Raw genomic sequence first — 14,296 nt, forward strand, 5'->3', positions numbered from 1 at the left:
CCAGTCACTGGTATTGCCCTTCTCAGTACTGCAACCTCTTTATCTCTTTACCACTGAAGGAAATTTGGGTTGTTTCCAGTGTTGGACTATAATGAGCAGAGCTGCCAAAGTGCTGCTCCTCATGGATTTGTTCATTATCTTGACTGTGGTGGTGGCTTTCTATGTGCACATATATGTCATAACTTAGCAAACTGTATGCTTGAAATATGTGTAGCTTCTTATATGTCAATTATACTTTAATAAATCTGTAAAAAATGTCATCAGTGGCCTTTAGATATTGTTTTCGCCTCCTGATTCTTTATTCACATAAAAACGTAGAGGAAGCTCAGTATGTATAGAGATAAAGCCAGAGCAGCTTCTATTAAATGGTGGGGTGGGGTTTCTGGACCCCACCCACACAGCTTCCCCCTGCCCCTCACCATGCCCCTGAAGCATCCCCCCAGGGCTCCACAGAAGCCCACTTGAAAACCACTGGCCCAGAGGGTCTCTGATGGCCCTGCCAGCTCAGGGTGTTCTTGACACAAAACCTCCAGGCCTGGGTGAGGTCTTCCTGCCAACCCCTACCTTTCCTGGATCCTACACACAACTCTTTTCTATTGCACTGCCAACGTGAGAAGCACCAACTCATCCTGACATCTCAGCCAACAGTCACCTCCCCAGTGCAGTGTTGCAGGGGCTCCCCAGGGATCCTTCATGCACCTTCCTCTGGGTTCCCACTGCTCCCAGTGGCTCTTACCCACTGTGATGTCTTTGGTTGCTGTCATCTGCCCAGTGGTGTATGGGCATAGCACTGATAACTCCCTGGGCAGGGATGACATCTCTGGTACCCGGGTCACTAGTGCCCAGCATGAGGCCTGGCCCAAGTTATGTTAATGAATGGCTCTTAGCTCAGTCCCTTCTGGAAAGTGCTGAACAGGATGCAGTCTTTCCATGACTCTCTAAGGAGTCCCCTGGCCTGCAATCACCTCTCCAGCCTCATCTTCTCCCCCTTTCTCCTCACTCCATCTGCTTCAGCTACTGGCCTCCTTGCTCAGAAGTGTCAGGAATGCTCCCCCGGGGGTTTCTTAGCACGTGTTGCTCCTGCCTGAAGCCTCTTCTTCAGTATACTTGACTCCTCTCTCACTGAATTTAGGCATCTGCTCAAACATCACCTTCTTACTGAGGCCTCCCCTGACCTAATGTAGCTTCGTCCTACCTGTTTCTGTGTATCCCCTCGCCTGGCTTACTTTATTTTCGTAGTACTCATTACTACTTAACTTTCGGGGAGTCCCCTCCACACCCCTTGCCATGAGGAATCAAAGCCCCACCTGTGCTGGGGCAGGGGTTCCAGGAAGCCAATTACTTCCAGCTGTTTCTAAGCAAGATATAATTGGATTCATGTGGAGTGAGAAGAATTTAGGTTAAACAGAGCAGATGCCTCTGCTCTCCCAGATGTCACAGCAATGAGCACACTGTGTGACCAGGGTCTGATTCCCCCATCACACTGAGTTGATCAATAACATCTGATTTACCCATGTTCTCAGGGTGAGGTATTGGGTTTGCCCTAGGAAATAATGAATAAATCACTGCTGAGAATGAATGAATGAAAGTAAACCAATCCATTCATTCAACAAATATTTATTGATCAACTATCATGTACCAGGCACTTTTTAAAGTGCTGCGCATACGAACGGACACAATCTCTGCTCTCATGTATCTTACGCTCTAGTTGGAGAGACAATGAGCAAGTCATTATATAACTCAGGGCCTCTTCCACAGGCCCTGAGCGTCCCTGAGTATGCCAAGAAAGCAAGATCCTGAAAGCTCTTTACCCAGGCCATTTCTCAGGGCTGTGTTTGCAGCCAACAACCTTGAGGGGTGAGGTAACATCTCCTCCTGGATACAGAACAGGCCTACCACTCACTATATATAAAAGCAGTGAATCTCTAATCCTATAATGCCATCCACAAGGTATATGGGCATCCATGATGGGTCTTTTGCGGGGATTGGAGGACATGGGGGACTGACACAAACAAACATGAAACCCTGGTTATTGCTTTTACCATGAGTAATAATGTCCTTTGTCTCCTACTGAGGAGCTTCATGTCTTCTGCTGGCCTCTGCAAAACAGTAACAGACCATTATTAAACACCAATAAACTGTACTGCTTATTAGTATGTATGATAAAACCTCAGAGGCTGCACAGTTCTTGATGATATGTGAAGTGCAGATTAGTGCTATTGAGAAAATAGCACAGGAAATGGGAGATAGTAAGGGGGGCTTGCTATTTTAGATAAGTCATTGAGAAAGGCCCCTCTGATAAGGTGACATTGGAGAAGAAATGTGCATAAGTGAGGAAACAAGCCATGTGACTGTTTAGGGGAAGAGCATTTCAGCCAGAGGGAATCACAGAGGCAAAGGTCCTGAGGTTGGAGGATACTTGGAATACTGGAGGAACAGCCTAATGGCCCGTGTAGCTAGAGGGAGAAGAGCATAAGACGAGATCAGGAGATTGTCAGGGGCCAGAACTCACAGAACCTCAAAAGCCACATAAAGTGCTTGCAATGTACTCTGGGATGGGAACTACTGGTGGGTTTTGATCAGAGAAGTGGCCTGCTCTGATTTCTATTTCAAAAGGATGCCTCTGATTGCTGTGTGGAGAATAGCAGGTAGCTCTGGGGACCAGGGTGGAAACAGGGAGTGTCATGCAGAGACTCAGCTCCCCTTCCCCACATAAGAATGCAGGATACAGTGAGGCCAAAAAGGAACACCCACGGAGCCATGGATAGGCACTTCATACCATTATAGTCTCGCTGGTGGCTGGGTTGGAGACACAAAAGTAAACATCTGCCAGTATCCCAACAAGGGGTCTTCCTGCACCTCAGTCTCGCTGGCGGCTGGGCAAGACACAGGAAGTAGGAGTCAACGATCCGAAATCTGCTCTTCGCTTCTCTGACTGCCAACCAAACAACAAACCAATGCAGCCACGACAGTTATATTAGTGGCTAATTGGCTAACTGGTTACAGCTGACAGCCATCTACCACCTGAGCCAGCATCTTTCCGCGTGAGACCGAGAGCCTGGAAACTGCTCTCTGGGACTCTGTCCCCACAGGGAGCCAGTGGGGATTGCTGTTACAATAGTCCAGGTGGGAGATGGCTGTGGGTTGTCCTGGTGGTGGTAGTGGAGGCAGTGAGAAGTGGTCAGCTTCTGGCTGCATTTTAAGATTAGAACCCACAGGCTTGTTTAAGGATTGGGTGTTAGTTGTGAAGGAGAGGAGCCAAGAATCACCCCCAGGTTTTGTTCTTAGCAGCTGCAAAGATGGAGTCAACTGAGATGGGGAAGACGTGGGAGGGGCAGGTGCAGAAGGACTCAAAAGTTCAGTGAATGAACATGAATGAACGAAAATGAACGAATGAATCACTGAATACCTTCTTCTTCCGAGGCGTGAAATAAAAGGCCTATCCCACAGGCAGCACCTTAAGCGTCTGGCGCCAGAGCTGTAACACGCCTCCAGAAAAGGAGGTAGCGGTTCCTTTAAGAGGGCCCCGCCTTCCACGAAACCCCGCCCAGAGAAGGTCACGTGGCCCTCGGGCGCACCAGGGATGGGCCACAGGGTGGTTTGAAAGCAAAGCGCGCGCCGCTAGAGTGCGGTTCGGCCCGCAACTGGGATGTCGGTGTTGCGGCCGCAGGACCAGCTGCCTGGCCTGAACGCGGCCACCATCTTGGTAGGCATCCACAGCCCCGCTCCCTCCGCCGGCCTTTCCTCCTTGGCTGTTCCTCGGCCCCTCGGTTCTCTGCGCTCCCCGGAGTGTGGGCGCGCACTGTTCCTGCAGGGGTGTGGTGGGCGGGAGAGCCACATTTGAACCAATCGGAGTAGCTTCCCTCTAAGGCTGATGGACGTTCCCACCAATAGGTGCACGGCCGGATCTTTCCTGGTTTCTGATTGATTTCTGGCGCGGGGAGTCCGCGCTCCGCGTGGGGTGCGGGTTGCTGAGCTCGGCGCCCGGAGGGGACTTGGTTTTCTGCGGTCGCAGAGTTGGTCCTTCCAGAATGGCCAGGCTGTCCGAGGGAGGGTCTGGGAGATAGTAAGTGCTGTGCGGACAGGACTGGAGCGGTTGCAAACCTCAGGCCCTCAACCTGTGCCTGGCGGAGTTCTCTTTCGGTAAATGACGCCCTGCGCGCTGGAGCCAGAATCAGAGTCGTGGCCGCCTTCGGTCTGTGCACTGATCCCGGGGCCATCCAAAGGGACTGCTGTGCCCAGGTATCAATCGGCTGCCTTCTCTCTCTGGGCAGCTTGTGGGCACGGACGATGCTCTTCTTCAACAGCTGGCCGATGCTATGCTCAAGGAGGACTGCGCCTCCACGCTCAAAGTGTAAGTAGGTCACTGACGCTGGGGGTGTCCGATCGGTCGGCTGTGGTCTGCACTCTGGCCTGGGCGTGAGGGAGAGCTGAGGAGCCGCCTCGAGAAGCGGGCGCAGGTGGGGCAGGTGGGGCAGGTTGGTCAACCCCTTAACCCATCCTTAACGCGTGATCTGGCCTCGCCGCCTCTGTCAGTGGCGTCTGGTAGCACCCGCCTAAGGTGTCGTCCACTCTGTTACACACTTGTGCTCTCACTCTAGCACTTGTCACCATAAGAAATGTGCTTGTTCATCTGTTCGTTTACTTGTTTCCAGTCTACCACGCCCACAGACCCCAAGGTCAGCCCCTTGAGGGCAGCGACTTTGACTTTTGTTCACTGGTGAATTCTCCTAGGCCTTGAACACTGCCTGGCACAGAATAGATGTTCAAATAACCCCAAATTTGGAGAAAAACTGACTAAGGAAGTATAGTGTGTTTTCCTTTTTCTACTGTTGAGGAGTAGAAACAGCTGCTGATGGAGTCAAGTGACTTAACGTATGTGGGTGCCCTGCGCCCTGATAGAAAAATAAACTCCAGGGGTCCATGTTGAAGGAGAATGATCCAAATTTAAAGGGTATTTCTTCCATGGGAACTGGAAATGCCTCTTACTAAGTAAAATAAACTCTGTTACAGCACTTTAAAGAATCTGTGATGAGGGAACATAATCTTTTTCCTCTAAATAAAGATTGTTCATAGGTCCATCTGCGCTCTAAGCATCTTGCTAGGCTCTTACGCCACAGAACACCAAACACAATAACCAACGATCTAGTAATTTCTAGGTAACTGGACTTTTAGGAGTGTGTGTGTTTTAACTTCTGTGTTTTTTATACTTTATGTTATTTCCTGAATTATAAGCTTGGGGGGTGGGGCGGCGGGGGATGGGTAATAGGAATAAGTAGAAATGGGCAGAAGGAGAGGGTTCAAGAAAAACCTCCAGGTGGGCATTTGACAACCAGAAACCAAGTCCAGATGATAATGATAAAGGTGACTTGTCCAAGGTCACACAGCTGGTAATTGGCAGAACTAGGATTCAAGCCCACTGGGATCCAAAGGAGTTCAGTCTTAACCCCTAAACGTCACAGTCCAATACCCACCTTTCGAGCCTGGTCTCCCTCCCAGAGTGCGGCGTAGCTGGCTAGCCCCATGCCGTCTTCTATCCAAAACTCCCTCTTGCCAAGGCAGGTTACTAAACAGAGCTCCTTTCTGGCAGAGGGAGCCAGATAGGAGTAATGTGGGTAGGACCAGCTCTGCCCTGCCCCTGTGCTCATCTGAGGAGTCTTGCCCACAGGGCGCCAGGTGACTAGGCGAGGCGCCATGGACAGCCTCTTCCCCTATGAAGGATGGCATGTGAATGGTCACTGGGATGTGGGTATGTATACCTGCGATTTCTTGTTTTTCAGCCACTTGGCACAGTCTCTACCTCTGCCCTCCAATGTGAATCGCCCTCGAATTGACCTGATTGTGTTCGTGGTCAACCTTCACAGCAAATACAGGTGAGAGCCAGAATCCACAGGGATTCCAAACTCCTAAGGCTGTTGGGCTCAGGTAGACCTGGCTTAGAGGTGTGCTGGGACGGTGCCCTCACTTATGGGAAGGAGAGGAGACAGAGAGGCTGCTTGGGGTTATTGTGAAGGGTGAGGAGAGTCAGTGGCCAGTGCAAGGTGTTTAAAAGACACTGATGAATCCCAGCAGTGTCGTCTGTCATTTAGCTAATGCTCTCTGAGGCCTATTTTGTATCCCTGACAGCAAGCAGAGAGATGAATGAAACAGACCCATGCCCTCAACGTGGTCCTAGTCCATCGGTGGAGGAGGCGAGCCTCTCGAACAAAGAAAGAAGTATTGGGCTGTGAGAGCCCAAACAAGACCTCTGACTCTTGGGACTTAGGGTATACTTTCTGGTAGAGGTGTCACCTGAATTGACACCTGAAAGATGAGAAGGAGTTAGCCAGGCAAAGATGGGGGTGAGCAGAATGTTCCAGGTGAAGAGTTAACGTAAAGGGTGTAGTGTGTTTAGAGGACTGTTAAGACCTGTGCAAGGTCAGGAGCCCAGTCCACTGTGGGACCATGGCAGTGGCGGCATGAGTGCTGGCGGTGCTTGTGGCCCGGCCTGGCCTCCCTGTGCTGCTGGCAACCCTGCCGACAGGACTACAGCACAGAAGGAAGGTCTGCCCTCTCCCTCCTGGCAGCTGACTGAGGTTAGGCAGGGCACAGGGTCCAGCACAGAAAGCAGCGCAGACACCTGGTCATCGTGGGGGTTAAGAGAAGGCTGTGGTAGAAACACCGGGGAACCCAGGGGCACAAAGACACCAGACACATGTAGCATCGGAATTAAGTCCAGACTCACCACCTGATCGGTTGGAACTAGTCAGCAGTGACGTAGGCCCGTGGCGGGGCTCAGCGAGGGCTGAGATCTGCCGTGGTTGCCAGAGGGTCCCAGCTCAGCACATGTTGCTCTCTGGGTGAGGCCTCTCTGTTCCCCAGAAGGGACAGTGGCTGGTCTTCGAGATCCTGCTCTACAGCCACACTTAGGGGTGGGGCTGTCGTTGCTGCTGACCTTGTTTGTTTAGGCCGAAGCCTTGGCTTGGGCCACCTGAGCAAGACGGCTTTTTGGCCAGGAGACAACAGATTCCTTCATCACTCACTCCATGGACTCCAGTGAATGAAAGCCTTGGCCTAGAAGGTCAAGGTGCCCTTGTTTAAATACTGTAACCTATTGGAAAGCGACTTGGCGATACTCATGTACATTTTAAAAATATATACTATGAACCAGCCATTCTACTTTCCCACAGAAACATTTGCATGTGGAAGGAGATGTGTAAGCGAACGTTCATGCAGCATCTTTGAAATGGTGCAGAACTGGAGACCATGGAAATGTCTGTCTCTGGGAGGGAAGCAGCCTGGTGCTGTGCTCAGTCCAAAGACTATAAGAGATGCATGAAGTCCAACTAAACCCAACTAGAAGTTATCACTGTCTATTTGCATGTGAAAAAAAATCTAAAGGAATGACACCCTACACTGTGGGGAGCAGTTACCTCTGGGGAGTCGAGACTGAAGGGTGGTGATGGAGAGGGGGGCTTATTTTTGACTTAAACACCCATGTTTACTTTTTGATTATTTTACAGGCTTGAGTCACTTTGTAATTAAAAGTAGTTTTAGAACAATGAAAGGCCAAAGTATTCCTCTAGGGCAGTTTCCTGTCACCTCCTCAATCTCTGGCATCTGGGATGAGGGTGGGGGAAGGCTCTGCCTTCTCTGTTGTGAGGTGTGTCCTCTGGTTTGTTTTCATGCCCTGGCCTGACCCCCCAGCCTTCAGAACGTGGAGGAGTCCTTGCACCATGTGGATGCCACCTTCTTCCTGGGAAAGGTGGGCTTCCTCGCCACAGGCGGTAAGTGCACCCCTGGCCTGCCGCTGGCCACCCCCGACTGTGGGCAGCTGTTGCGGGGTACTGAGGTAGCCTCCTTGCTGAGGCAGCCTGGGTGACGGAAAGAACATGGACTCACTCTGGTGTGTGATGTACTATTGGCCTTTTCTGACAGTGCAGCTGAGCAGGTCCTTCTGCTGAGACCATGGCTTACAGGTGCCTGGTGGTTCCCTGCAGATTTGGGAGAAAATCCAAACTCCTGTAAAGGCACAGCATGGTTTGCAGCTTGGCAGTTATCTCAGTTCTATGGCTGAGAGAACTGATCATGAGATTAAGTAACTTGTCCAAGGCGCTATAGCTAAAAAGTGGTAGAGCTGAGCTTCATACACACAGTCATATTCCCGAGCCGTATGGCTTCCCGAATACTTTCTTCCTCTTCTGGGTCTAGCTGACCGCTCTTGTCTGCATCCGTGGAGAAGCCTTCCTTATCAGCCAAGCATTTTGGGCCTTCGGGGTTCCCAGTCCATGGGCCTCTGTCAGAGACCCCCCCCACCCTTCACCTACACCGATGGTGTGTCTGACCTTTCTGCCCCCAAGCTGAACTGCGAGCTCCTTTTTGAGCGGGCCTGGCACACACTGTTCTCCATGAGCACTGGCGAATAAATGAATGCCAGCTCATTTCTATTTCGAGTCACTGAGCCTGCGTAGTAACTCAGCGGGGTCGGGGCTGTTATGCTCCTCATTTGATAGATTCCGAAACTCCTGTTTTCATAGGGCACTCTCAAAGCCTTTCCAACCTCATTTTCTCATGTGATGATCTTGACTGCCCTGAAAAGAAAATAAGAGTGGGGTTGTGGGCCTACTCACAAACTGAGGCCCAGGGAGTTGAGTGAGGCACTTTGCCCAGTGCTCCGTAGACAGCAGCCATGAAAGTGGAGGTCACAGCCTGCAACACTCACGGTGGCTTCTTTGCAGCTGGACAGGACAACCACTGCAGCATTCACCGGAACACTGTGCTGAGGCTGGCCCACACCTACCGGAGCCCCCTGTTCTTCTGTGACCTGGAGGTGAGGACACCGGTCACGCATGTGCGGGGGAAGGACAGTCGGCACACAGGCGTCGTGTCAGGAATGCTTCTTGGAGGATCACCGAGTACCGAGTGAGGGGGGCCTGGTGTGAATCCTAGCTTGTCCACTCACTGGCTGACTTGGGTGGGTCACCCTAAGCCATGGGTGCACAAATGTGAAGGGGGGTGATGACATGCATTTGTCTGGAGTACCTCTTACATGCCAGGTACTAGCACTTGTTGCCTCGCTTCTTGTTTTGTTTTCTCTCTACTCGTAACTAAGTCTTGTATTGGTGGGTTTGTTAACATCTCGCTCTCCTACTAGGGGAAGTGCTGTGAGGCCAGGCATCCCTTCTGTCTCATTAACCGGTGTGTCCCCAGGTCCCGGCAGTCAGAATGCCCACCGTCTCCTCACCTCCCTGTTTGTAGGCCTTGTCTAGTCCCAGCCCAGGGCATCCTGTGGGCAGCAGGAACAGGCATGGGTGGGTGGGTGTGGGGTGGATACTTACAGTGTTGGTGCTGCCCTGACTGGCTTCTGTTGGTGTTTCTCTCAAGGTGAACCCTAATTGTGGGGTGTCCCAGACAGATTTCTGTTTTGCTGATAAGTTTTGCTCTTCAGCCTGTCCTTCTACAGTATGAAATGACAGCCTGTAATACTCACAGTTTTTTTGCTAATGGGTCCTCGACAGGAGTTGATGCTGTTCCCTCTGGCAGGTCTGCCGAGGGCTCCCAGGGCCCGGGCTGCCCCACCCATGCACCAGGCCTGCCCAGTTGGTTTTAGGGTCTGTTTCTTGGTTTGGAGGTTCATTTTGAAGATTTGTGTCTCTGCTGTGTTCTGGGTCTTGCACCTGTTCCCAACGGAAAAGTTATGTAATGCAGAGAGAACTGAGTCAGCAGGTGATCCCTCACTACCATCCAAGCAGAGGTTCTTAGTTGGGGGCTGGAGACTGTAGAATTCAGGGGACCTGTGAACTTTGATGAGAAAAAAACTTACTTTTTTTGTTACTAACTTCTAAGTGAAATTTAGCATTATGACTCTAGGCAAGAGATGTCATTAATATTAGCAGAATCTGTTGCCAGTGGAAGTGGCAGGTGTTGCAAGGTCATGTGAGGATTGGGCGGGTGTCCTTAGCCCACCATTTCCATAGTCACTAGACCGGCCCCAGATCCCGTTATTCCACGCCTCCATGCAGGCGCTCATACTGCTCTCTCCCAGATGTGGTTTTCATATTGCATGACTTATTTTCAGAACCCCTGACTAGACCAGTGCTCTGATCTCACAGATCAGAGGCCCGGGGCACGCCCAAAGTGCCTGCCCCTGCCAGGCCTTCCTCACAACAAACCTCTGAGAAACCCAAGACTCAGAGAAGAGGCGACTCGCTTACAGTCACACAGATCGTAAGTGAGACGTAGACCCAGTAGGTTGTTATACCCATTGTAGCCTGCTCACTATGGCTTGAAACAAATCACACGTACATACCCCTCAACGCACCCTTAGTCTTCTTACCTCTAAAGGGGAATCAACTTTTGCTCCACAGTTCAGCGGCATGTAGGTGGCCATAGAGCCAGCTGTGGTGCTGTTCTGTGTGTGGCCAGTAGGTGGCAGGGCCTACCAGGTCCTGGGTTACTCTGGAGCCTAAGAACTCTCAAGAAAAGGTGGTGATGGGTAGTCTGTTTCCAGCCAGCAGCAGGCCTGCTGAGAACATAGACCTGGCATCCTTCAGATAAAGCACGCAGTGTTGGGAGAGATATCACTTATCATATCCATGTTGTCCTCTTCAGGGCACACTCTTCCACACATACGAGTTTAAGCCTCTCCCTATTTTGAGGCCTTTTCATGGCAGGAATTATTGCCCATTGTACACGTAAAGAAACCCACTCGGCGAGGTGTGGGATTCACCCAGTGAAATTATTTCCTAGCTCTGTTGACAGGGCCCTGTGCTGGTCCCTGAGAACACAAAAGAGTCAGAGGTCGGCCCTGCCCTCCCAGAATCCGGTGACATAGAATGACATGTGTATACACAGCAGAAAGATTTCCAGAGCTTGGGGAGCCTGGCAGTGGAACCAAGTCATTCCGTCCTGTAGGTGCCAGGCAGTCGCGATGTGGTCCGGCTTAGGTTGGGGGCCACGTCTCTGGAGTGTGACGTGTGGCTTAGAGGAGGCTTGGCCAGAGGCAGGAGGCAGCTGGGGAGCCTGAGTGAGACCAGCAGCATAGAGGCAGATTTTGGAGGATTTATTCAACACGTATGTCTATGTATCCACAGTGTGCCAAGCGCTGTTCTAGGCCCTAGAGATGCAGCATAGAACAAACCAGTTAAAAAAAAAAAAATACCAGCTCTATTCTAGGAGGAAACAGACGTAGAGTATGTAATGTGTTAGCAAATGGGGCGTGACATGTTGGTAAATGGTAAAGCAGTAAGATTTACACAGTGACGGGGGATGGAGTTCACTAAAAAAGTGTGACCTTTTGTAAAGACTTAAAGGCGGTAAGCAGGCAAGCCGTGGGGCCCCTGGTGGAAAAGCACCCTGGGCAGGAGAAGCAATGCGTGCAAAGGCCCCGAGTTGGGAACTTGTCTAGTGTGTTCGAGATCCCACAGGGCGACCTGGGTGGCTAGAACAGAGCTAACAGAGGGCAGAATAGTGGGAGATGAGTCAGAGGCCGCATCAGTAGGGCCTATGGGTCATCGTAAAGGCAGTGGCTTTTCCTCTGAGTAAAACTGGAGCCACTGCAGGATGTGGGGCCAGGGAGGGATGTGGCCTGACTCGGGTTTTTAATGGATCCCTCCAGGTGTTGGAGGAGAGTAGACTGAAGGGAAGCAAAGGCAGAAATAGGGAGATGAGCCCAGGGGCTCTTTCTGCAAGAGTTCACAATGGCCTAGAGTCGGGGGTACTGGATGTTTCGAGGGTGACGCCAATAGAATGTGCTAATGGCCTGGATGTGAGGCATGAGATGACTGGAGTTTCCGGGCTTTGGCTGAGATGGGGACGACCGCAGGGGGAGCAGGTTTGGGGGACTCCCAGGGACTCTGTTTGGGACATGCTAAGATTAAGGCATCTATTAGGTGTCTACACAGACATTGAGTAGGAAGCTGATGTGTCTGACATTCAGAGGAAAGGTCTGCAGATGTAATTTGGGACTTAAGTGGTTTTAGTGCCACACAACTGGGTGACGTCCCCTAGGGAGTGTGGGGAGAAGAGATGCAAAGGTGCTGGGTCTTTCAGCATTTAGATGTTGGACAAAGAGGAGGGAGCAGCCTGTGAGGTGGAGGAAAAGGTGGTCGAGTGTGGGATCCTAGGAGCCAGAGAGAAAAAGCATTTCAAGGAAGGAGGGAGGGTCTGCATCAGATTCTGCTGAGATGAGAATCTTGGTGAGAATGAGGCCAGTGCGATGAGGACAGACCTGGGTTTAGAACAGAGGAGATGACAAGTGACAAATGGTGGGAGTGAGAGCAGGAGGACTTGAGGATGCCCCAGTCTCTAGTTTGGGCGACTGGCTGGACAGTGATGCGCCCCCCACCCCCACCCCTGCCTTTCCCAGTTAGAGAGGGAACAAGGGAAGGAGGAGGTGCTTCTGAGGCCAGAGGACATCTGGGCATCACTGTTTGTCCTTCAGCAAACATTTCTGGAGTGTCTCTGACTTGCTTGGCACTAGCTGGCGTCAGGCCCTAGAACAGTCTTCTTGTCCCTTCCTAGCCCCACAGCTCCTCAGGCCCAGTGGTCCTTCAAAAGCCCTGATAAAGGAGCTCTTTGTTGATGGCATCTCCCTGTCCCCAGCGAGAGCCACTCTCTGTCCCCCCTCTTTTCGTCCCACTGGGTCCTTCTCAGATCCCTCTGCCTCCTGGGCGTTGGTTGGGACGAGTCCTGCCTGGTTCAGATCCCAGCTCTGTGGTCACTAACTGTGTGACTCCGGACAGTTTACCTAACCTGGCCAGCCCCATTGCTGAGCCTGTTTCCGCTGAAGCAGGGGTCGTCTCTGGTGTTCCGGGAGGGTGTTTGAAGGACTCCATAGGCTGAGGTGGTTGGAAGCTGCTTGGTGAGGTGTGCCGTGGACGAGGGTATGGCCGTGAAGGACCATGGTGCGCTGAGCTGTCCCCACATCCCGGCCCCCAGCTCCCCTCAGGCAGCCTGTGCAGCGTCTCTGAGGAAGGGGAGCAGGGCTGCCGCCGGCTTGCTGCCTCACCACTGCTCTCTGCTCTTCCTCTGCAGGTGGAAGGCTTCCGAGCCACCATGGCGCAGCGCCTGGTACGCATGCTGCAGATCTGCGCTGGCCACGTGCCGGGCGTGTCGGCCCTGAACCTGCTGTCGCTGATGCGCAGCTCCGAGAACCCCTTCCTGGAGGACGTGTGAAGCCGCCAGGCTGCCCTGCCCACGGCCGTGGGGACCATTCACTGTTGCTGAAGACCACATCAGGGCTTGGCAGGCCCTGGGGCAGCGGTGGCCTCCCGTGGGAACCAAACTCCGCAGTGCTCCAGCCAGCACAGTGCTCGGCGGGGAGCCCAGCTGGTTGGGATCGCCCCCTCCCGTGCTCACTCCCATTGCAGCGCCCTGTGTCTTTATCCATCTGAGGCATTCCATCTCCACTTAAGACTTCATTTAAACAAAGGGTCTGTGGCTGAAAACAGTTGGAAAAGCACTGGTTTCCTGAACCACTTTGATTTTGCCCATGAACTGACTCAGAAAAATTAGGAGTATGGTGGGGGAGGGGCACTTGAGCTCAGTCTGACTCCACGACCAACCTGGCTTTGCCATTCTTAGAGAACCTGGTTCTTGCCTCTTGGAGCCTCAGTTTTCCCTAGGTGAAAGTGAAGGCCGTTGTGCCTTGCGTTGTGGGGACTGAATGAAATGACAGGTGAAGTGTCTAATTTGGTGTTACCCCCTATGTTTGCTTGTATGCTGATAGTTTCATAATAAATTGTGTTAATGCCTCAAACAGTGCCAAGTAAGCACTCAGTGAACAGTGACTATTATTTGAAATCACACAGAGCTAAGTTCAAAAAACCGGTGTGAATCCAGCATTACACTGAGTTCATGTTTGTGAGAATTAAGTGAGAGAAGCTGGCTGGGGGGCTGGTTTCTGGGTTGGCAGTGACAAGTTGTGCACTGACTTTTGCCTTCCTTCTCCCTCGGGTCTAATTAGAGGCTGAAGAAGTGCCGAGGTTGGAATCCAGAAATCCTGTCAGCGGGTGGGGACCCCTGCCGCTCCCCTGTGGCCTGCTGGGCACATGGGAGCTTGGGAGGTGAACGGGAGGTCTGGTGGGGGGAACCAGACCAGGAAGAGAGCCAGGGCCTGGCTCCCTTGGAGCATGACAATGCGTCCCCACTCCTACCCTGCTTGTGCCAGGGCCTGCCCTCCTTCCTCAGGTGTCAAGACGAATGTCCCTGCTTGATGCCCTGGGGAGTGGCAGCAATGCAGGGCCCCTCAGTTTTGACGTCACCATCACAGCCAGAGCCCATGATCTTCACTGAGGGAGGGGCCCCCCTGAAACTC

At 52.1% G+C, this 14,296-nt stretch overlaps 1 protein-coding gene across 2 annotated transcripts; it reads left to right on the forward strand.

Moving 5' to 3' along the window:
• The first annotated feature begins 3,556 nt into the window (after positions 1-3,556).
• Positions 3,557-13,738, forward strand: CENPM (centromere protein M). 2 transcript variants are annotated; one of them, XM_033116148.1, is made up of 6 exons: positions 3,557-3,706; positions 4,275-4,354; positions 5,781-5,873; positions 7,687-7,766; positions 8,718-8,809; positions 13,015-13,738. In XM_033116148.1, exons 1-6 carry the CDS (start codon positions 3,650-3,652, stop codon positions 13,153-13,155), a joined length of 543 nt encoding a protein of 180 aa, XP_032972039.1. In that variant the 5' UTR covers positions 3,557-3,649; the 3' UTR covers positions 13,156-13,738. The 2 variants fall into 2 exon arrangements, with proteins under 2 accessions (XP_032972039.1, XP_032972040.1); XM_033116149.1 differs by lacking the exon at positions 3,557-3,706 and adding an exon at positions 3,925-4,143.
• Positions 13,739-14,296: the final 558 nt, after the last annotated feature.

The sequence above is a fragment of the Rhinolophus ferrumequinum genome, chromosome 10 (genome assembly GCF_004115265.2).
Source record: "Rhinolophus ferrumequinum isolate MPI-CBG mRhiFer1 chromosome 10, mRhiFer1_v1.p, whole genome shotgun sequence".
Classification (NCBI taxonomy): domain Eukaryota; kingdom Metazoa; phylum Chordata; class Mammalia; order Chiroptera; family Rhinolophidae; genus Rhinolophus; species Rhinolophus ferrumequinum.

What these genes read in the sequence shown, in the direction of transcription:
- CENPM (XM_033116148.1), top strand. Translation starts at nt 3,650, where the DNA reads ATGTCGGTGTTGCGGCCGCAGGACCAGCTGCCTGGCCTGAACGCGGCC. An exon ending in AACCTTCACAGCAAATACAG is followed by an intron (nt 5,874 to 7,686) that starts GTGAGAGCCAGA and finishes CTGACCCCCCAG; the next exon opens with CCTTCAGAACGTGGAGGAGT. An exon ending in TGTTCTTCTGTGACCTGGAG is followed by an intron (nt 8,810 to 13,014) that starts GTGAGGACACCG and finishes CTTCCTCTGCAG; the next exon opens with GTGGAAGGCTTCCGAGCCAC.